General features: G+C 39.2%; 1 protein-coding gene and 1 pseudogene across 2 annotated transcripts in view; both read left to right on the forward strand.

Moving 5' to 3' along the window:
• The window catches only part of LOC101637729, a 1,532-nt pseudogene extending 1,181 nt beyond the window's left edge, over positions 1–351 (forward strand).
• Positions 352–355: 4 nt separating this feature from the next.
• Positions 356–24,366, forward strand: part of DAP3 (death associated protein 3) — a 29,731-nt gene continuing 5,720 nt past the window's right edge. The window contains exons 1-7 of one of the 2 annotated variants that reach the window (XM_012733328.1): positions 356–512; positions 12,341–12,395; positions 17,277–17,399; positions 18,853–18,954; positions 20,951–21,059; positions 21,191–21,283; positions 23,132–23,262. In XM_012733328.1, the coding sequence (XP_012588782.1) occupies positions 12,354–12,395; positions 17,277–17,399; positions 18,853–18,954; positions 20,951–21,059; positions 21,191–21,283; positions 23,132–23,262 (600 nt within the window). In that variant the 5' untranslated portion in view covers positions 356–512; positions 12,341–12,353. The remainder of the gene's footprint in view (positions 513–12,340; positions 12,396–17,276; positions 17,400–18,852; positions 18,955–20,950; positions 21,060–21,190; positions 21,284–23,131; positions 23,263–24,366) is intronic. The other variant, XM_012733329.1, reaches the window with a different exon arrangement.

A 24,366-nucleotide genomic window follows, 5' to 3' on the forward strand; every position in this document is an offset into this window, starting at 1 on the left:
CGCCGCCGCCGCCGCCTCCGGGCCCCCCCCACATGCCCTCCGCCTCCCGCGCGTGCGCCTCCCACAATCCCCCCCGCGGGACTGTTCCATTCTTGTCGGCCGCAGGAGCTGGGGAGAAAAAGGCAGGCGAGGGCGCGCAGAGCTTGCCGCTGCCACGGGAATCACCCCGATGGCGGACGGAGATCTAAGACTACTTACCTCCCGGGTCGCGGCGGCGGGGTGGCGCCGCGCGCCTCCCCACTGCTTCTCTGGGCTGCCCCGAGCTGTTGGCTGGAGGGGCTTGGCGCCCCTCCGCTGGCGGGCGGTTGGAGTCCGCGGCGGCTGCGCGTTGAGTAGTTTCCTGCCGTCTGACCCGAGCTTGCTCCTCTGCAGCCGGGCGGGCGCTGTGGAACCGGCCGTCGGCAGGGTCTGCTCTTCTCCGCGTCCGGAGACCTGGCTAGAGACTGTCGGTGAAAGAGGGAACGGGGGTTGCACCGGTGAGGGAAAGGAGCGGGACCCCGAGCCTCCGTGAGGTAGGGAGTGAGGCCAGTGGAGCCGGCGACCCTCGGGGGCTTCCCACCGGGCTGTGTGCGCGAACCCGCGACGGGGGAAGAACCTAGCGGTGGTCCGCCTTTTTTTAAAACCAGCTTAGATTTCTCAAATTTCACGTCTATATGCGATGATGTGTTTCCTGTACACTTTGACGCATTCCTCGTGGAAGGCTCATACTTCACTCAGGCAGCCTGGTGTTAGAGGTATTACCGTTCACAGTGCTGTTGGTGTGATGAGGTTTGTGGGTGTAATTGGTAGTTTGCGTCCTAGTCTTCGAAATTGTTAACAAAACAATGCAAAATGAGGTCTCTCCGATTTCTACTGTGGCGGATATTTGTTTCTTAAAACTGCAGTAGCATTTACTTTCTTTTGATGATTGAATTCAAAATTCTAAGCTAATAAAATACACGGATAATCCCAAATTTATCTTAATCTGGTAGTTCTAGGTTTCACCCAAAGGGTACAGCCAAATAAATTAGGGGAGGAATCCTCTTTTCCTTCACATTTGTCAACTTTAACGAATCCAATGATAGTCTGGAAAATGGTTAGAAATAATTGATCAAGTCAAGCTCTAATGTTCAAATAGACTCTCCTAAATTTCCCCTTCATATATATTTCAGTGTATGGATCAGGTTTTGTTTGCTTGCTTTTTTTTTTTTAGATAAAGAGGCAAGAAGCCTCAGTTACTCGCTATATATTGGCTTTTCCTAACCAAGCCTTAAATCCCAACTCTTTCATGGAGCCGATTTAGTTTTACATTAATATTGTGTCATATATGTAACTGTTTTACCCTAGGACCACTTTCTTTGAGGGCAGGGACAATGTCTGACATATTCTTTATAGTCAAGTGCAGTGCAAGTCTTGGAAATACTGAAATTAATGTTGGATTCTTAACATGTAAGAAGGAAAAGAGGATAACATTTATGGAATTCTGTGCCAGCATGATGTGTTTTTAATCTAGTACAGATAATAAAACAACACCTTTAGGTCATCTAATTTAGGTCATCTAATCCCATTTTACAGATAAGTAATCTGAGGCTCGAGAAACTCAGTAACTTTATCTGTAGTTTGCTTGTCTCTTAATCTTTTTCACTATATGATATTACCTTCCTAGTGAAATTTCTCATTATAATTGGATGTTCCACAAAGAAAAAACACTTTTAATCGAATTTCTCCACACCAGTATATAAAGTATCAACTAGCGTTCACTAACTGCACTGATTCATGAATTGTCAGTTAATTATAAGCAGATAAGTACAATATTATTCTCTATTGTGTATGCCCCAGTGCCCACCCAACGAAAATTGATTAAGTGCTCAATAAAATGACTATATTGAATTAATGAACCCTGATTTGAACCAGAGAAGAAATGGAAGACAGAATAATGGTTCCTTCAAAAACGTCTGTGTCCTTATCCCTGAAGCCTTATGATTATGTTAAATGGCAAGAGAGAATTAGGATGCATTTGCAATTAAGGCTGCTAATCAGCTAACCTTAAAATAGGGAGATTATTCTGAATTTTCTGGTAGGCCCACTGTAATTACAAGTTTTGAAAGGATGGAAGGGAAGAAATCGAACTGTCAGTATCAGATTGATGCACTGTGACAGAGATTTAGCCAGCTGTATCAGACTGAAGGTTAAAGAGCAGCCTTTAAAAACTGGAAAAGTCAAGAAAACAGATTTTCTATTTGAGCCTCCAGAAAGAACACAACTCTGCAGACACTTTGATTTTGGGCTTTTAGAGCACAGAGCTCGAAGAGGATACGTTTGTGTTGTTTTATGGCACTAAATTTGTGGTGATTTGTTAAAGCATCAATAAGCAGTTAATACAGAAAGGGGAGACATGATTAACCTCCAAAGTACTCTGCTTCGGATTGTGGTTTTGTGCTTTAATTTAAATGAGGGTGTAGTTTAACTGAAAATTTTTCTTTAAGCAAAGCAATAGGCATGCAACAAAACTGCCTGATTTGTGTTACTTCCCCTCTGCTCTGCTTCTGCCATTAGGCCTCCAGTCTACACCAGCACTGTACTGTGTGATACTGCTTCACAGCAGCAGTCTTAACTAAGCTATTCTGAAAGACTTCTCCACCAGATTAGAAATAATTGAACATTAATTAGGAGTCAATTGACAAGCACTTCCTTGTTGGGATGTTGTAAAGATACAATATAACTGCAGGCAAAAAAAAAAAAAAAAAAGACCCTTCAATATAAACTTTTAAAATAAGGCTTCAAATGTTGAAAGAAAATTTTTTTTTTTTTTTTAAAGATTTATTTATTTGTGCATAGAGAACTGGGGTACAGGCCAGAGGCTCAGGGGCGGCGAGAGGCTTCACCAGAGACAGAGTGGGGAGCAGAACAGGCAGATCTACGAAGTACACTGCTGAGGGGAGCAGTGGGCAGGCCAGGAGAGGTCTGGCTCGCCATGTGGTCGCGCAGGCGGCAGGCGGGAATCGAACTCATGCGGAAGTGGCTTCAGATTCTCAGTGCTGTGCTTTAACCCGCTGCGCCACCAGGGAGGGCCTGAAAGAAAATTTTTAAAGATAAAACAGTGGACCATCATCAGGGTTGACTTTTCATTTGAGAAGTTATGGAGAAGTGCTATATAAGCATAATAAGCTGTAAATGATTTTGTTTAACTAAAGGAGAAATCTAAAATAATTGTGTGCCAAGATTTTTAACTCATGCTTCATCTTTTCAGGAAATTTAAAGGTAGGTACATTCCAGACTGCCAGGATTAAAAGCCTACCTCTTCGACTTGGGTAGAAACTTGGCAGTAATAGACTATTATTTAGAAGTTATTTAATCCCTATAACAACTCTCTATTTAGATAACTACTATTTCTACCTTAGAAATAAAAAAAAAAGACAAAATTTTAGTAACTTGCTCAAGGTCACGCGCTGTTAAGCCAGGAGAGTCAGGTTTCAAATCTGCAGTTAGATTCTAAATTTCGTGCTTTTTTTAACATTTCTGCCACACTTGTGTGTAAATGGGAGAAAATAGTATTACCTACATCATAGGCATGCTGTGAAGATAAAATGAGGAAAAATACATAAAGCATTTAGAATAGTACCTGACTTAATGAAAATGTCCACACTACACGTTACTGCCTTTACTTGAGTATTTCGGAACCCTAAATTTTTTTCCAAGGTTCATTATCAGCTAGAGGAAAGATAACATCAAGGCAGAGATACTTCTTACTTTAGTCTTTACTAGCACAACCCTTTTACCTGTTTTTACATGTTAGTATTATAAATGTTTTTCATTTTGGTAGATGTTCTTTACTAGAGAGAAAAAAGTCTAGAGAACACTCCCTGGTTCATAAGTTGTTTTACAGGTAGGTAACTTGGACTCAGAGAGGAAAAGAACATTTACAATCTTAAAACAATGTTATCTTTTCCTGTAGAGAATGTTTTGTGAACAGTACTCATCTGAGACCAGAGGGTTTATTACACATTCCCAAGGTAGAAAGAAGATAGATGTGTTTGTGAACTGGAGACCCTCTGTTTTTAATTATTCCCCCTCAACTGCAGCCTAATACAATTTAGTGTATTAAGGTTTTCTATATAGGGAAGTATAATTCATACAGAATAATGGTTAACTTTAAAAAATTTAATAGAAGTTTGTTGATTTAATTTTTTTTTAATTATTCTTTGTATAACAGCAACGTGGTTCAGAATATAAAAAGTACAGAGGACACTGCTCTCCACTTTGCTCCGCAGGGATCTGTATCCTCCCTTTTAAGGCAGATAGTATTAATTTTTATGAAGTATATTCTTCCAAATATTCACCATTTTACAGGTAATTTCTTTCCGTTTCATCTATTCCCCCCCCTTTTTTTTTTTTAAACACAAATAGGGATTATTCCTCATTAGTATGGAGAAAGTTTCTGGGGTTTTTGTTCATAAAAGGCTGTATAGTGTGCCATTATATGGATATACTTTTCCACTGTTGACAGATTTTAGGTTGTTTACATTCTTTTAATATTAGAAACAGTCTTAACAGTTGAGTAAATTCATATGCACAGGAGCCACTATGCTTTTATGCCACTATAAAAATAGTTTTGCTTAGGGCCTCCTGGTGCCAAGTCTCAGTGCTGTTAGTGCTATGCCCTGAGTTCGATCCCCAGCCAGAGAGCTGACCCACACATAGTGCAGCAGATCTCTTCTGTCTCACCCTTTGCTCCCCTTAGCAGTGTATTTCAGGAAATCTACCTGTTCTGCTCCCTACTCTCTCTAATGCATCCTTTCAACCCTTAACCCCCACCACCTCTGGCCTGCACCCTACATCTTCTACACAAAAATTAAATTTAAAAATATGTTTTGCTTAAGCCTCGTAAAAACTTTTTTAACATGAATACCTTACTGAAATTTGGACAGTTTTTATTACATAAATAACACTACTATTGCTAATTGTACATAACAAATGGAAATCAAAAAAAGCAAACATTTGCACCACAATAGACCAAATTGTTTTGTGTTTGTGTGTATGTTTTGTCTTTACCATTATACAATTCTACTTAAGATTCCATTGACTCTTTAAATGCCCCATGGTAAGCCAGGGCATATGTGAATATTTAACATGAGTTTTGTGGAGTCACATCTGAAGTCAATTTGTTGGGGGCCTTTCTAGTTTCTAGTTTCCAGTTATTGACAGATATCTAGAATTCCCTCTAACCTAAGATGCAGTTATAGTCCCTTCCATTTCCTTCCTTCCTTTGCTTTCTCTATTAGAAGTTAGTGTAGAATACATCATCACATAAGTGCTTGTTGCTTCCAGCAAAAAAAAAAAAGAAGGTACAGTACTGAAAACTCAGAGAAGTTTAAACTGGTGAAGGTTATCGTAGGCATTATGTTTCAGAGAAACATTAGTGCCCTAATGCTGCTGTAAGCATCCAGACTTGGAAGAAATACATATAGTGAGGATTACAAAATACAGCATAATAAATTCTGACTTTCTAAATGAAATTAGTCTCCTTGAACCAAATGTTTCCAGTAAGACTTGGGATTCATAATTTGTAATAGTCTTTTTCAACCTTGGTGCGTTGACATTTGGGGCTGGATAATTTGATAGGGGGCCCTCTCCTGATCATTACAAGATATTTAATAGAATCTGTGACTTCTACTCACTAGATGACAGTAGCACCTCTCTCCCAAGATGTGACAATGCAAAAAATTGCCTGTAGACATTGTAGGAGTGGGGGTGGGGGGGAGATGTGAATTACTGATTCCATTGAGAATCACTAATTTGGAAAAAGATTATCAGGAAATCAGTCTAGTTTCATTACAGAAAAATTCATGACAGACTAAAATATCCTTGTTAGAGTTTTGAAAATGTCAAACCAGAATAATGCCTTTGTGTGTGTGTGCGCACACATGCAAATAATAAGAATAGGGCATTACAGTTCAATTAGTACCTTTTGGAGAAATATGTTTAATTGGTTGGATGACCATACCCAAAAACTACATGTTAGTTAAGTGGGGAAATTTGTTATCTTTTTTTAAGATTTATCTTTATAAGGCTCTCTCTGGTGGTGCAACCGGTTAAAGCACCACATTACGAAGCTCTCGGAAGCCACTGCAGCTCGAGTTTGATACCCCACCTCGGAGCTGACCCACCTGGTGCGGCAGATCTCTCCTGATCCCACCCACTGCTCCCTCTGCAGTATACTTAGTCTGGGATATAGCCAGGGGTACAGGGAGATGAAAGGATTTGCCAAAGACAGAATGGGGAGCAGAACAGGTGAATCTACTGAAATACACTGCTGGGTGGAGCAATAGGCAAGACACTCCCTGCTTCCTGGCCAGTGATTGAACTCATGCCACAGTGGCTGGCAATAATTTGATAGTGCTGAGACTTGAACCCCTTGCTCCACCAAAGAGGCCCTAAACGGGGAACTTTAAAAAATACCAATGTCTCAAATCTAAATACAAGATACTGTGACTTAATTGGTTGGCGATACAGTCTGGGCATTAAAAGTTTTAAAATTACACCCAAGTGCAGCCAGAATTAAGAACCACTGATTGAGTCTTTGCTGTAGAACTCCTCAGGTAAAATTGTACAAGATGCAGTTATTTGAATGCAGTCACTGAACATATTTTTCAAATTTGTAATTTTCACAAAAATTTTATATAGTGTCGGTGGTAAGAAGGACTAAGAAAAACAAAAAGATCTCCATTGACAGAATCTCAGATTGGATTATATATGAGAAAGAGGACTGCAGCAGAAAAACAATTCCAAATAAAGTCTGTAGTTCAGTGAATAGCCAATATTAATTTTTTAATTATTATGATTGTACTATGGTTCTACAAGATGATAACAATAGGGAAACTGGATGAGAGTTGTAAAGGAATCTCTGTACTATATTGTAATTCTTCTGTTTGTCTAAATTTTTGGTAATAAACACTAGAAAGAATTACATATCGGTAATTCTATCTGTCCTGCTGCTCCTCAGCAGTGTATTTCAGTCAGTCTGTCTGTTCTCCACTCTGTCTCTGTTGAATCCTCTCACCTCCCCCACCCCGTAGATCTGTGGTCTGTACCCCAGTTCTTGTGTACATAATGAAAAATCTTTTTTTTAATTTACAAACTTATAAAAACATTTTTTGAAATGCTACATTTGACTTACTGGCCAAACAGTGTTTGCTTGTTTACTCTAAGATTGTTTATTCATGCATATAGAATTAGTGTACAGACCAGAGGTTTAGAGATGGTGAGAGGATTCACCAGAGACAGCGGGGAGCAAAAAAGATAGATTGACAAAGTGCACTGGTGAAGGTTGCAGCAGGCAAGACAAGAGAAGTCTGCTGTGCCATGTGGCTCACCTCCTTGGCCCAGGAATCAAACTTACACTGAAATGACTGCTGCTAGCTTCCTACTCCTGTGCTTTAACCTGTTGCACCCCCAGTAAGGGCCACATAAAAATTTTTTATTAGTAAAAGAAGCCATTAACCTACTGAAATAAGATTCAAAATTAAAATTCATTTTAATTATTCACTTAATCTTAGCTAAGGTCAGAATCAACAAATAAAAGGTTGAAGCTACCTAGAAAGAAATGAGTTATAGTTTTTGAGGAGTGTATGCTCTTAAGTACAACAACCATGTTTACTTCCAAGTTTCCCCATTGTTCCCCAGTGTAATGGATTCCACATGTCAGAAAACCAGTGATTTTGTACCTCCTCCCATATAGGGAAATGTCTGCTTCCACCCTTTGAATTTGGGTTGGCCTGTAATGGGCTACGGCAGAATGTGACTGAAGACTGCTATTTGTGAGCTAAGTTTGAGGAGGTCCTAGGTATTTCCTCTTGTGGACTTCTGCTGCTGCTATGACAAATCCATGCCACACTGCTAGAGAATGAAAGATAATGTGGAACAGAGTCAGTCGTGGCAACTGAAGCTAACTTGCAGGCCAACCTCAGTGCATGAGAAAGCCCAACAGAGATAACACTCTGGCCCAACACTCTGGCCCAAAACCAAAGCATGAACAAGGTGTGACCTGTTGGCCTAGGGGTTAAGTCTCACAACTATCAACCACTGAAGCCTGAGTTTCCTAAAGCCTGAGTTCAGTCCCCAGCCAGGGATCTAACCTACATTTGGCACAGCAGACCTTTTCTTGTCTACTAATCCACACTCTATCTAGTGAATCCTCTCAGCCCCCACACCTCTGACCTACACCCCAGTTCTTACATGGAGAAGAAAAATATATGAATGAACCATCTATAGCTATAGACATGTGAGCAATAATAAATAATTGTTTTAAGCCACTGAGTTTTAGAGTGGTTTGATATGAGCAACAGCTGATTGCAGGTCTTCTAAGGATAAAAAGCGTAATGCCTGTTAATGTATATAGCACATTGTCTGGCATGTGGTAGTAAGTACATATTAGCTGCATTTGTAGCTGTTTTAATAGGGCTAGATAGCAAATTTTTCTCTTAATATTTATTTTATTTATGCATACAAGAACTGGGGTACAGGCCAGAGGTGCAGGGGTTGAGAGGATTCACCAGAGACAGTGGGGAGCAGAATAGACGGATGACTGAAATGCACTACTGAGGAGAGCAGCCAGTGAGACAGGAGAAGTCTGCTGTGCCATATGGGTCACCTTTCTGGTCTGGAATCGAACTCAAGCCTACAAATGGCCAATGCAGTGGCTGGCTATAGCTTGAAAACACTGAGACTTTAAACCCTGTGCCACAGGAGGCCCAATAGCAAGTGTTTTTTTGTTTGTTTGTTTGTTTTTTAATAACAGCTTTATTAAGATTCACATACCTTAAAATTCATTATGTTTTATTTTTTGAATTGTTATTTATATTTATATGTATAATATATTATTCTATTTTTCTTACAGTGTTTAAGAAAAACACTGAATTTTTTTTTTAATTCATTATCTTTAAAGTGTGCAGTTCATTGAGTTTTCGGGAATATTTTTATCACAACCCTCCCACCCCACCCCCCAACACACACACAAAGCCTATTGGTAGTCATTCTCCATTTTTCCCAGCTCCTAGCAACCATTAATTTAATATTTTGTCTCCAAAAATTGACCTATTGGGCCTCCCTTGTGGTGCAGCAGTTTAAGTCTCAACACCTTCAAGCTATGACCAGCCATTGCAGCCTAAGTTAGATCCCTGGCCAGGAAAGTGACCCACATGGGTCAGCAGACCTTTCTGTCTCACCTGCTGTTCCCTTCAGCAGTGTACTTCAGTGGATCCACCTGTTCTGCTCCCCACTCTGTCTCCGGTGAATCCTTTCATCCCTCAACCCCGCATCTGACCAACATCCCAGTTCTTGTATGCATAAATAAAAATAAATCTTAAAAAAAAGGCCTAGTTAATGGACATTTCATGTAATTATAGAATTATACTATGTTTAGTCTTGTGACAGACTTCTTTCCCTTTGTTTAAGCATTTATACATGTTGTAGCAGGTATCAAAATTTCATTTGTTGTTACTGAAGTCATACAGTATTCTATTGTATGACTGCACCACATTTTATTTATCCATTCATCAATTCATGGCATATAACTAAAAGTAGAATTTCTGGGTCATTTGGTAACTCCCTTTTTACCTTTTTGAGGAACTGCTGATCTGTTTTCCAAAATGGGTCTCCCATTTACAATTCCAGCAACAATGTATGAGGCACTGGTTTTTTTACATCTTTTCCAACATGTGTTATTGTCCATCTTTTTTAGCTATCCTTGTGAATGTGGTATTGCAGTGTATTTTCATTTGCATTTTCCTTGTGACTAAAGGGTGTTGAGAATCTTTGTGTAGAGAGTTGTCTACTTAAATTGTCCATTTTTTAATTAGGTTGGATTTTTATTGTTGAGTTGTAAAAAGTGCTTTTTATATTATGAATATTAGTCCTTTACCAAGTACATGTGCAGATATTTTCTCCCAGTCTATAGATTGTCTTTTACTTTCTTGGGGTAGCCTTTGAAGAGGTTGTTTTTAATTGTCATGAAGTCCTAGTATCTATTTTTATTTTTGTAACTTGATCTTTTGGCATCTTTAAGAAACCTGCCTAATCCAAGGTCACAAAGATTTACCATGTTTTCTTCTTAGAGCATTATAGTTTTAGTACTTACATATATAGGTCTATGATCTATTTTGAGAGGTCTGATTTTATTCTTTTACATACAGATAAAAGAATATCAGTAGTGAAGACTGCTCGTTTCCCTATTGTATTGTCTTGGTACCTGTGTTAAAAAATCAACTGACTTGAGATATAAAGGTTTATATCTGAGCTCTCAGTTTAATTGATCTGTAACCAATAGTAAAAAAAAACTTTTAAAAATAGACAGGACCTCTCCCCTGAGGTTAAGTCTCAACGCTGTGAAACTGTCCGCAGCCACTGTAGCACAAGTGCACAAGTTCTATCCCCAGCCAGGGAGCTGACCCACATGGCACAGCAGACCTCCCCTGTCTGACCCGCTGCTCCCCTCAGCAGTGTATTCCCATACCTCTGACCTATACCCCAGTGTTTGTATGTATGTATGTATGTATAAATAAATTAAATCTTTAATTTAAAGGTTGCTATGGTTTTGATAGATAATCATTAGGTTTAAAGAACTGCTCCTATTAGTGAACTGTTTTTAGTGAGACACTGGTGAGGTAGAGTTACAAAATAGTCATTCTTTGAACTATCAAACCTAATATTGATAGAACAGAGAAAAGGCCTGTAGTATATGATGGTTGCCTCCCTGGTGGCTCAATAGGTTGGAGCACAGCACTGTGAGGCTGGCCTCAGTGGCTTTAGCACTAGTTTGATCCCCAGCCAGGGAAGTGACCCACATGATGCAGCAGATTTCTCTTGCCCACTGCTCCCCTCAGCAGTGGACTTTATCCATCTGCCTGTTCTACTCCCCACTCTATCTCTGGTAAATCCTCTGGCCTGTACCCTGTTCTGTATGCATAAATAAAATAAATATTAAAAAACAACAACAACAACTGGAGGCTTTTATCTAGGTTAAGAAGAAGTAACCTCGGAACTTTATCAATCATCTTTTTTTTCTTTTTTTAAGATTTATTCATTTATGCATGAACGACCTGGGGTGCAGGACAAAAGTGCAGGGAGTAAGAGGATTCACCAGAGACAGAGTGGGGAGCAGAACAGGGAGACAGACCAAAATACACTACTGAGTGGAGCAGCAGGCAAGACAGGAGAGGCCTGCTGCACCATGTGGATCCCCTCACAGCTGGGATCAAAGTCGTGCTGCAGTGGCTGCTGATAGCTTCATACTGAGAGCATGGAGGAGAACAAAGGAGTAGGATAGGGTGGCCAGATACTTTTTGGGTGATATTGGGGTCATACGTAATTTGGAACTAGAGAAGGTTGAGATTGGGTGAACTGCAATTGAAAAACAACTGATATGAAAGGTTAGGATTGGCTTTGGGGTTAGCTGATCACAGAAGACAGTGATGGAAAAGGGAGTTGAGGTAGTTGAAGTATGGGACAATTGGCATTAAGAAAATGTAGCTGGCCAGAGATGGGCATTGAATGGTGTTGTGTATCAAGTGGAGATAGATGCTGTATGGTATTAACATGCTAGGTGGTTGTGTTATTGATTGCCAGGACCACCCACAGGTAATGTAATTCTACAGGAGACTCAGAAGTCAGCAAGTAGTTACAAATGTGTGTGCTGTGTAACAGTGAGAGAATCCAGGACAAAACCACCAAAGGGAAAAAGTACATTGGGCAAACTTTTAAGAGACCGGGGGCATGCCTCCAATACAGGGCAATTACACAAAACAAACGATCCTGCAGAAGTAGTTTATGCTAGCACGTGTGAAATGCTGCCAACCAGGGAAACTCAATTTCCGTGCCCAGGGTTCTTTCACTGCGGCCAGGCACGGGGCTCCTAGAAGGAAAGCAGGCGTTCAGCATAAATCACATGGTTTGTATACAGTTGAGGCACAGGGTTAAAGAAAACAGAACAGAGAACATTCTCCAAATAATGAGTTGCTTAATGTTTTTTAATTTTATGTAAATTATTTCATACTGTCCATAAGTTTTCACTCAATGTTATTTTTTTAGAGGTTTCCATGTCATGCCTGTAAGTAAGCTTTATTACTTACTGCATGCTATTCCAATAGGTGGCCATGTCGCTAGCCTTTCTTCGGTCAATAGACATTTGTACTTTTTACAGTTTCCTGTAATTCATGCTCTGTCACTATGGACATTGTTATATAGACTTTTCAGTGTTTGTGTGTCTCCCTAGAATAAGCCAGTCTGTAGCACTTTTTACATATTGTCGATATTGGTCTATTATACAAATATCTTTCCAGTGTGGCTTACTTTTTGCTCTTTTTAGGAGCACAGAGACAATGCTGAAAGGAATGACAAGGCTTATCTCCAGGGTCCATAAGGTGAGTGCTAAACAACCTTAATGATTCGTGCAAATTTGTTTAGGTACATTTCTTATTATTGCATGGATTTATCGTATCCAAAATCAAATGTGGAGAACTTAAGCTGACTATTGCTTTAATTTGCAAATCTACACTTAAAAGAAAAGTCACAATTCCATTTCTCTTCCTATTCACTTCATTCCCAGCTGCCCTAAAAATCTTTAAGAACAGGTCTCAGAATAGTTTTGCTTGGGAATTTACCATGTCAAGGAAAATTAGCATTTTTAAAATAGACAAACTTGGTTGTAGTTATCTTTATTAACTTTCATTCTTTTGTTGAATAATTATTATTCTTTAATGAAGTATTTAAAAAAAAAATAATTGCGTTTCTAACCCTAACCCTATTCTTATTTTTTAATAGAATAATGAAAGCATATATTTAAAAAAACATTCTGTTGCTTTACTTTCTTCTGTCACTTATTTAGCAAATATTTTTCAGTGCCTTCCATATGACAGATTTTTGCTATTCTAAGATGACTCATTTCACTAATAATAGTATTTGTTTGACACTTAATATTTTAAAGCACTGTACTAAGTGCTTTATTTCTTTTAATCCTATTACCACCCTGTGAAGTACATAATATGTTTGTTTCACAGATACAGAAGCAAGGTTAGGAAGGCTAAATTGAGCCTTCCGGGTGGCACAGGGGTTAAAGTCTCAGCACTATCAAGCTATACCCAGCCACTGCAGCATGAGTTCAATCCTTAGTCAGGGAACTAACCCACATGGTGCAGCAAACCTCACCTGTCTCCCCGCTGCTCCTCTCAGCAGTGCATTTCAGTAGGTCCACCTGTTCTGTTCCTCACTCTGTCTCTGGTGAATCCTTCGCACCCCCCACACCTCCAGCCTACACCCAAGTTCTTCTATGCAAAAATAAATAAATAAATCTTAAAAAAAAGAAGAAGAAGAAAGTCTAAATCACTCAGCTAAGATAACAGGCTGTGAAGTTGCAGAGCCCAGACTAGGTATCAGGTCCTATACCTGATGGGTCTAACTTTATGGCCTGTACTTTTCATCACTGTGCCATATTGCACTGTGTGGTCCACATTCTCTGGGACCTCGGTGTTCAGTAGTGGAATCATGCAACATAGTTATTATACTGTGGTACTTTTACAGCACCCAGGAGGAACTGGGATAGTAGCATCCAGAGGAAATCCTTGCAGAGCTGAACCCTAAAAGATGAGAACGAGCCAGAGGGCTTAGTCACTTCCATCTGATCCTTAATTATAGACTAGATATCCTAAAAAGGGAACCTTTCCTCCTATAAGATTCACCTTTTTCCAAGGTTTCATAATAAACCTATGTGCTTAAAATAATCTACTGTTAGAAAATAAAATGAAAATTAAAAAAATTCAAAGAGAGAGGTCAATTCAGCCTCAAAAGATTATATTAAAAGGCTGGCATTTCTTTTTCTATCACAGCAGATAGGAAAAACCTAAGGCACTCCCTGGTAGGACAGCACTGAGAGGCTACAGCCACTTCAGCATGAGTTCAGTCCCCGCCCCAGGGGTGATCCACATGGCAAGCCACATGGCCTCTCCTGGCCCACCTGCTGCTCCCTTCAGCAGTCTACCTCGTCTGTCTGCCTGTTCTGCTCCCCACTCTATCTGTTCCCCACTCTGTCTCTGGTGAATCTTCTTTACTGCCCCTGAACCTCTGGTTCTGTATGCATAAATAAATAAATCTTTTTAAAAAAAAGAAAAAGAAAAACCAAAGATACCAAAAGAATTCTGTGTTCTTGTAGGTTGGTTTAATTGGCTCATAAACGTTGTTCTCTCAGGAACTGTAGAATGTTCATTCTGGAGCAATGTGAAGTTGTACATATGGTGGTTTTCCCTGGAAACAGACTAGCTGGATGATACCATATATAACACTCTTAAGAAGTAAGGAATCCATTTTGGGAGTGTTTAATTTGCTGCAAGCAGTATTTTTAAAAGTCAAAGGATTCCTATAGAAATAGCACCATCTTGTGGCTCGTAAATATCTTTCATTTTCCATTTGTGACTTTAGAGGCATTATTTCTCAATACACTTAAGAAAATTGAATAAAATCAGTACTAGAATGTATTGTTCAGATCATTATGCTGGGGTAATAACTCCTGAATTCCCCTTGGCTTAACACAGTAAGTGAAACAATTGTATTTTGTTCTTGTTGTTGGTTTACAAATGGTTTGCAGTTAAATTGTGGGAGGGAGTGGATAGAGGGATGAAGTTTCACTCTCCTTGAATGCTATCTCAGCTGTAGATTTTCAGATGTATATTTTAAACATGGCAAAAAAGAGATTGTAGCTGCTGTTCACTGGCTTATATAGTTTAATAGTCACAACTTGTCACATGACCCAAGTCTGTCTGTACAAGGAAAGCTGAGCAATGTAGAGTATTTGGATATTTTATGAACATTGCTGTCTCTGCCATTCTCAGACAAAGTTAAAGCAATCTGACTATAGTTTATTACTTTTTTTTTTTAGATTTATTTATTTATTCATACAGAACTGGGGTACAGGCCAGAGATGCGGAGGGTGAGAGGCTTCACCAGACACAGAGCAGGGAGCAGAACAGGCAGATCGAGGAAGTACACTGCTGAGGGCAGCAGAAGAGAGGTCAGAAGAGGTCTGCCACGCCATGTGGTCACCTCCGGGGCAGGCAGGGATCGAACTCATGTGGAAGTGGCTTTAGCCTCTCAGTGCTGTGCTTTAACCCGCTGCGCCACCAGGAAGGGCCAGTTTATTACTTTTTATTAAGATATGCAAGTTCTAGTTCTAAGATTTCTGTGTGCAGTTTGCTGACTTGCATATAGTATAGTTTACTTTCTAAGTTAGAAACTGTTAGTTCCTATTACACATCTCTAACAAAAGATGATTTTTTTTTTTTCTAGGCGCCGGTATGAAGTATTTGTGGTGTGTTAAGTACTTAAAGGAGGAGATACAAAGATAAATGAAACATGATCCCTATTATTCCAAGTATCTGTGGCGTAGGAGACAGGAGACAAACATTGTGTATGATAATATGATATAATAATAAAGAATAGAGATTTGGGGGTCACATAAACCTGAATTTGATTTCTTGTTTTACCACCTACAACTGTCTCTAGTCAAAATCTGTTAACTTCCTGAAACATCACTTCTGTCAGAAAATAGGCATGGTGATATTTTATTTAGCCTGTAGGATCTTGCTTCAAAATTAATGTGTGTAAAATAGTATGTTACCTAGCACAGTAAAAATGTCATGCATTACCATAAAAGTAATGTCAGCAGAGAAGGAAAGGTAAGGAACTTTTGACCAGTATGGTATCTGTCAACTCTTCACAGAAGATAGACGTTTGAGATAAGCCTTAAAGAAATGAATGAGATTGGGCTTTTCCTGGTTGCACAGTGGGTTAAAGCACAGCACTGTGTAGTTATCCACAGCCACTGCATCATGAGTAGCCAGGGAGCTGACCCACATGGTGCAGCAAAACTCTCATGTCTTGCCTACTGCTCCCTTAGCAGAGTATTTAAGTAGCTGTGCCTGTTCTGCTCCCTGCTTTATCTGATGAATCCTCTCCCCCCTTTCCCCACATCTCTGGCCTACACCCCAGGCCTGGTATGCATAAATAAACAAATCTTTATTAAAAAAAGAAAGAAAAAGAAATAAGATTTAAGTAGAAGGGGAAGTTGATGTAAAATGAGCAGAAATACAGAGGCATAAAATTGAATAACGTGTTTTAGAATGGTCATGTGACTGGAATTTGGCGCTCTTACAGGAGTGGAACTAGAGTGATAGGTTCTAGTCATCACACAACTATGACTAATATGCTGAGAATTCTGAGACTTATTTTGACATTAGAAGGGAACTATCCAAGCTTTTTAATTAACTGAAGATTAATCAGTTATTTGGGAGAATAAATCTTGTAGACTATGAAAGATAAAGAGTCAGAGATTTAGAGGTAAAAACACAAATTAGAGTTTTTAAGGTCTTGTAAAGTATGTTAGTGTTATGAGGAAAGGTACATTTTATGCACTCATGGCAGAATAAATGTAAGTATCGGGAGCTTTCATAGTACCTGTTGGATTTTTTAACAGCATCTCCTTTAGTATGGCCACCTCTCAAATTCGTGTTCTACCTCTGTCTTAATTATTCCATACTGATTTAATCTTTTCAGTTCTACATAAGACCTCTTATCCTTCTACTCAGTTGGGGAGTTCTCTAGTTAAGCATTTCTTCAACATTGTCTCCTGAAATCTCACCCTCTCCTTCTCCCCAGTTAAAGTTTCCTCATGTGCTTCCCAGAGTGGTTTCCTTTCAGTGAGCTGGAAGCTTTACAGATTCCCTTATTATACTTCCTAATGAAAACTACTTTATTTCAGGACACAGTTATTAGCAAGAAAAATTGTTGCAGGGAGTGTAATTATACCTTTCAAATAACATTGTACTAATCCTTTAATAACTAAGGTTACTGTGATTTCTAAACTAAACATTTGAGAATTTTCCAGTGCTGGCCACCATTGGTCACTTTGAGTAAGAGCATTTAAAAAGTTTCCTGTTTTGGTTTGTTAATGGCTATGCTATGCTCCTGAACAGTCCAGTGGAATTGTTTACTTCCATGTGGAACAGAGCCCTGACATAGCAACACAAGCTGGAACAGATTTAGAGTATGAGTAATAGCATTGGATTTAGAGAATTATAAATAATAACAATGGGCAAAACCCTTAACTTCCTGAAACATTACTTCTGCCATACATTTACATAAAAGTAAATGTTAGTAACATTTTTCCCTGTTAATAGGCATGGCTTAAAACCCCGGTGCTACAACAAGCATAAAAGCCTGATAATTCCAAAATATGAAATTGGTATCTTTTATAGTTGGACCCTGGACGATTTTTGCATATGGGGATCCAGACACCACAAAGCCTTGCTGCTCACCTAGATAACCAAGTTCCAGTTGAGAGTTCCAGAGCTGTTTCTCGAACTATTGAGAATGACCCGGTGAGTGCTGATATGCATAAGGGTTATTTTTCAGGGATTGTCACCTGTGTTGCTGCCATTTTATATATATCAGGAAAAACTGACACCCACAGACACTAAATGAGTTTACAGAGAGTGAGACAGATAGTGCACCTGAAACAGCAATCTGAACCCAGATCTTCTCCCACTGTTGTCTAATACTGTTGTGACATAAAGTACTCAGACAGGTCAGTCCACATCTCTGATTCAACCCCAGCCATTGAACTCACTTACACAAGGATTTACTGGGCACACAGTAGATACATTAAAAATACTAAGTCATTCCTTAGAAGTTAAATTTAGCAGTTATTATTGATTTTACTGTAAAATGGGTCTGCGTGTTTTTCCCTTAAAGGACCAAGAGTACATATTTTAGGTTTTTGGGCTAAAATGATCCCTGTCACAATTACTTCACCTTTGCCATAAATAAATGGGTGTGGCTATGTTCTAGTAAAATTATATATATATATATATGAAAACAGGTAACCAGCCACATTTTAACAGCCCAGGTATGCTGAGAATCTTAAATTGATTAACTTTCTTATTCAAGATCACTTAGTAGAGTGGGTACAAAACCCAATTTTCCTGATATCCAATCTGGCATTATTTTCCACCTTTCAAAATGTATTTCCTAGTATCTAGACAGTTAACTTCTTGATTTGTTGGTAAGAATAGCCCTTAAAGTAAAATTTACAGGAGAAGCTAGGATTCTAACAGTATCCAGAATTGCATTTTATGCTACAGTTCCTGTTAGGCTAAATGTTGATTTCTTTTCACCTTCCCATCATCATTGCTATTTCTCATAAATAGCAATATTTATAAAGGGAACTGAAGAGAACCAACAGGTTTTTGTCCCTCCCCCTACCTTCTACATATCCCTATTTTAACATATGCTGTGTGTGGACGGGAAAAAAAAAATACTTCTTGGTACCCAAAACCCTATCTCAGCAGAATGTGTTTTACTTATGTATTTAGTATTCACCTACTTTCAAAACACAAAATGAAATAGAATAAATGAATGAAGTCATTGAAGTGTCTTTCAGTTTTCCATGTAATTGTAGTCCCTTTATCTGCCCATTCCTCTCGGGTTTCTATGGAAACAGCAGCATGCAGATGAACTTGTCACATGACTGGAACATCTATACACAGCACAGAAGAATCCAGATGGCAAGAATTGTTTCTGCTACCGCTCTATCTAGGATTTATGTTGCTGAGCAACTGGCCTCATCATTCAGGTCAACACCAGCTTTATATGTACACTAGATTTCAACACAGCAACTAGCTTTTTTTTTTTTGGTCAAAGAAGTGAAAGCTACCTTCCCTCTCAAAGAGATGAGTGACTCCTCACTGTGCTCTAAGCGACCCGCTCTGCTTGTTCAAAGTCTGTCACTTTGTTTGTGCTCCCATTATACCTGTGTGCATTTTTGTTTCATAGGCCAAGCATGGGGAGCAGCATGAAGGTCAACACTACAGCATACCCCTCCAGGATCTGAAGGCTGTGTTCCCCTGGGGCCTTCCTACTCGCTTTGAAAAGCAGGTGCTCAAAAGAGGCAAGGGAAATGAAGGGAGCCCAGAACAAGCTGTGGACAGCGGAGGAGTGGAATTCATGACTAGAAACTTTTAGAGATTTGAATCTGAAGAATAAAGATAACTTCAACTATTGATTATCTTCTCTAAAAAATAACGTTTTACTACTTTAGGTCAATGTTTTCCTACTTAAATTTCTTTAATGTTAATCACCTTAAATCATTTTTGGAGCCAGGCAAAATAGTCTCCAATAAATAAGCAATATGCAGTTATTTTCAGACACCTAACAGATTTCTGAAAACCATGGCATTCAAATAATTATTTTAAATGAATTTAATATTTGCCTTAAGATAATATAATGACTAATGTACTGTAGAAAATCATAATCTATTCCTGACCTAAATAGAAATGGTATTTGGATTAGATGCATCATTGTTCTTTCTAGGTCTTTTTCATTCTCTTGGGTTTTCAGAAAATGTAGTTTTGTGGTTGTACTTCAGTCCAAAAAGTACATGTACTTTTGGGTTACTTGGTATTCGTGGAAAGAATTCATAATAAGCTGAAAGTGTAGTTTATTGGCATAATTGGTTCTTCTAACTAAATCCTGCTGAATTATTTTTAGAATAATCATCTTAGAAATGCCTCCTTAATGAAATATCAAACTTGACTGTGCAGGTGTTTTAATTTATGAGCTGTAGGATGTCATTTCCTTAATATACTTTATTTCAAAAAATCAGAGGAGGAACTAGTAAGATGTCAAAATTTTGCTCAGTTTGAGATAGGACACAACCAGAAGAAATCATATGTAATTGCACTTTAAACTGTTCCAAAACAATCACAGTAAATTCAGGGCTTGGGGGGGTCTACCTTTAATTAAAATTGTTAAATTATTTCTGGAATGGCCTGACCATCAGTGCATTGGAGGGAATTACTCATACATTCTGGTTGCCCTTACCTCTCTCTTTCTTCAATCCAATTGTTCAGTTAAGATTTCTTTATAAAAATACCAACACTATTTTAATCATTATCGGATATACTTGCAAATAGTGTTTTTTAGATATTTTTATGAATGGGCATTACTAAGTACTTAATTTGCAAATTACTTTTATACATTTCAGTGCTTCCTAAATTTTTTCACTAAAGCATCCCTGATGGCAGAAAGGGAGTGAATTTTTTAATTTTATGCCTCGATTCTTTGGTGTGTCTGTGCTGGTGGTTATTAAGGGTGGCCTCGGCCACCAAGAAGCTCATCACTCAGCTGTCGTATGTCTAGTTCTGGAGGGAAGTCTAGGTAGGAATATAGTAAGAATTAGCTGAAAATAAATTTAAAAGAACACAAATTGATTCAATGCTTACCATATATCAGATATTCTGTTAAGTACTTTTTTTTTAATAAAAGTTTTAATGGCAAACACAAAAATTGGATAATAGATCATCAATATAAAAAGTAAATTCTGATGTCAAGAACACAAAGTCTATGGGGGAGTAAAACATTTTTTTTTGTGAAGTTATCTTAAGTTGTTTTGTTTTTGTTTATGATCATTTTTATTTTTTTTATATCATTCTTCATTTTGTGCATTTTTTTTCATCTCTGTTGTAATCCCCCTGGGCTTCCCACCCGTTCAGATCCCATTCCCCCTCCCCCCTTGGATGCTTTTAGTATCAAATTCAACCCTAAGTATTATGAGGTCATCTGTCTGGATTATTTGTAGATTTCAATTAACTGATAAAATAGTTGTGCTTTTTTTTAATAGAAGTAATTGAAAACTATTATGTTACTTGATGCAAGATAATATATCTCAGTTTTTAGATTAATTGTATGGGCATATTTTCAAATTCAAGTCAGTCTAACCTCTCCTAACTGAATAAAGACAAACATGGCAGCTTAGTCCTTTGGGTGCCCTTAGGCTCAGTGTGTATACCGAGAACTGGGTAGAAGCTCCGTGTATACCAAGAACTAGGTAGAAGGTCCGTATTCCACCCCCTCACCTCCTCCTTATCACTAGGTGAAGACATTCAATGAAGCGTGCCTGATGGTGAGGAACCCAGCCTTGGAGCTTCTACATTACCTGAAAAATACCAATTTTGCCCATCCAGCTATACGCTATATCCTCTGTATCCTTTCCTGCCTGCCTGTGTCGTCATGCTTTCCTTCCTCAAATTTGGAAAAAGAAGGAAGGCAAGAATACTATTGGTTGACATGGAAATGTGCTTTCTGGTAATACTTTCTTTAACAAGTGCTTTAGATGGGGAGAAGGGAACAGGAAAAACTCTCAGTCTTTGCCATATTATTCATTTCTGTGCAAAACAGAACTGGCTGATACTGCATATTCCAGACGGTAAGAACCTTTTATCTTTTTTTTCTTTAAATTAAATTTTTTTTAAGATCAATTTTTAGTTTTTATACATACAAGAACTGGGTTATAGGCCAGAGGTGTGAGGGTGAGAGGCTTCACCAGAGACAGAGTGGGGAGCAGAACGGGCAGATCTACTGAAAACACTGCTGAGGGGAGCAGCGGGCAGGCCAGGAGAGGACTGCTGTCCCATGTGGGTCAGGACGCTGGTTGAGGATCAAACTGGTGCTGCAGTGTTGCCAGTAGCTTTTTAGTGTTGATACTTAACCCCTTGTAACCTGGGAGGCCCAAGAACCTTCTATCTTTATTACCAACAGTCAGTCATCCTGTTATATCACTATAATTTGTAGCATTGTAGTCTTAATTTGTTAACCAGGCACTGAGAGCTAAGGAAGAAGCTATTGCTCTTGATGCATGGGTCTGAGCTAGTTTCTCAAAATCTCTTCCTGATATTACTGATGAAAGGTTGCAAGGTTCATCCAAAAAAAGGAAATTCAAGGGCCTGCCTTGTGGTGCAGGGGTTAAGTCTCAAAGCTATCAAGCTATCATCAGCCACTGCCATGGCCTAAGTTCAATCCCCAGCCAGGGAGCTAACCCACATGGCACAGCAGAGACCTCCCTGTCTTGCCCAGTGCTCCCCTTAGCAGTGGATTTCAGTTGCTCCACCTGTTCTGCTCCCCACTCTGTTTCTGGTGAATCTTCTCAGCTCCCGTGACACCTCTGACCTAAACTCTAGTTGTTATATGCATAAATTTTAAAAAAAAGAAATTAGTCTAAAAGCTCCCTGATGATAATAATGAAGCAGTTTGGCCCAGGAGTCCCATTTTGATATATAATTCCCAAGAGCATAAACACCCATTTTCGAGCCACCACAGACTTTATTACCACGAGTCAACACTTGTGAATATCCAGAGAGCTTTGATAATAACAGTGTTCTTGCGCAGTCAGCATGGATCTTTTAAAAATCTAAACTTAAATTCTCACACTTTGTTTTTGTTCCTCTTCGTTTTGTTCAGTTTTGTGTGCATCCATGTTTCTATCTTTAAAAACTGCCAGGTAGGGCATCTCTGGTGGTGCAGGGGATTAAGTCTCAGCACTATGAAGCTATCTCCAGCTACTGCAGCAGCAGTTCAATCTCTGACATTGCACAACAGACCTCTCCTACTACTGCTCTCAGCAGCGTAGTTCAGTTAATCTACCTATTCTGCTCCCCATTCTGTCTCTGGTAAATCCTCTCACCTCCACACCTCTCCCCTGCACTTCTGGCCTATACCCCAGTTGTTGTATTCATAGATAAATAAAATAAAATAAATCTTTAAAAACTAAAAGCTGGGCCTCCTGGTGGCACAGCAGGTTAAAGCACTAAGACATTAAAGCCACTTCCACATGAGTTCGATCCCCGCCCAGGAGGTGACCGCATGGTGTGGCAGACCTCTCCTGACCTGCCCACTGCTCCCCTCAGTGGTGTACTTCCATGATCTGCCTGTTCTGCTCCCCACTCTGTCTCTGGTGAATATCCTCTCACTGCCCCTGTACCTCTGGCCTCTACCCCGGTTTTGTATCCATAGATAAATAAATCTTTTTTAAAAAATAAAAATAAAAACTTCCCAGAAAGCTGAGGATATCTTTAATCCATTTGGTATGCCTAATGTTCTGAAAGGGTAATAATCATGCTTAAGCTGAACCAGAGGGAATAGTAAACCCCTCAAACTTCTAAGAAGGCTTTTAAATATGTATGGGAATTTAAAGTCTTTCTCATTATTTGCATAGGTATATTTTGAGTTGAGTATAATCATGTTCTGCCTAGTTTATGTTCTTGTATCTTTTTTTTAGCCCATCTTTGGGTAAAAAACTGTCGGGATCTTCTGCAGTCCACCTACAACAAACAGCGCTTTGATCAACCTTTAGAGGCCTCGACCTGGCTGAAGAATTTCAAAACTGCAAATGAGCGTTTCTTGAGTCAGGTGACTAGATTTCTTGAGTCAGGTGACTAGATTTCCAGAAGTTTGGTGTTGGACAGTCTTTCAGTAGATTTTTGTCTCATGTCCTCAGTATGAGTAGACTATGGAGAACTAATACTCTGGTGGGGTAACTATTTTTGTATTTCATTCAGACTTTATACTCACAGTCAGTTCACAACTGGAAACTCATTTATCCATGTGAGAGAAAGGGGCAGCTCTAAAGCTTTGCCCATCATAGGTGGCAAAAGTCCAGATGGATTCATTGACTTTTCCTAGGTCATAACCTCAAATCCTCCGGAATCCATCATTTTCTCCAGATCTTTTTCAGAGCAAATAAAATAATAAAATAATTGTTTATTTGTTTTTTAATATGTATTTATTCATACAGGACTGGGGTACAGGCCAGAGATGCGGAGGGTGAGAGGATTCATCAGAGACAGAGCGGGGAGCAGAAGAGGCGGATCAAAGAAGTACACTGCTTAGGGGAGCAGCGGGTAGGTCAGGAGAGGTCTACCATGCCATGTGGTCACCTCCGGGGCAGACGGGGATCGAACTCATGCTGAAGTGGCTTTAGCTTCTTAGTGCTGTGCTTTAACCTACTGCGCCACCAGGGAGGGCCAAAATAATTGTTTACTGTAATTATTCTTAGATATGATTTCAAGGCCAAGGTATTACAACTCTGGATGTAAATCAGAACAAGGGCCTCCCGGGTGGCGTAAGGGGTGAAGTCTCAGCACTATGAAGCTATCTACAGCCATTGCAGTACAAGTTCAATCTGCAGCCAGGGAGCTGACCCACATGGCACAGCAGACCTCTTTTGTCTCACTTGCTGCACCACTCAGCAGTGAGTTTCAGTAGATCTTCCTGTTCTGTTCTCCACTCTGTCTCTGGTGAATCAACTCACCTCCATGTACTTCTGCCCTGTACCCCAGTTCTTATATGCATAAATAAATAATTCTTTAAAGAAAAAAAAGCTTTAAAATAAATCAGAACTACATAAGATCTTCTTAAAAATGTGAACACCAAGACTCATCTTGGACCATTTCTCTCAGAATCCCTTATTTGTTCTTTTAAAATGCCATGCAGTGGGCCCTCCCTGATGGCACA

Source organism: Condylura cristata, unplaced genomic scaffold (genome assembly GCF_000260355.1).
Source record: "Condylura cristata isolate star-nosed mole 26May11 unplaced genomic scaffold, ConCri1.0 scaffold00040, whole genome shotgun sequence".
NCBI classification, from domain to species: Eukaryota; Metazoa; Chordata; class Mammalia; order Eulipotyphla; family Talpidae; genus Condylura; species Condylura cristata.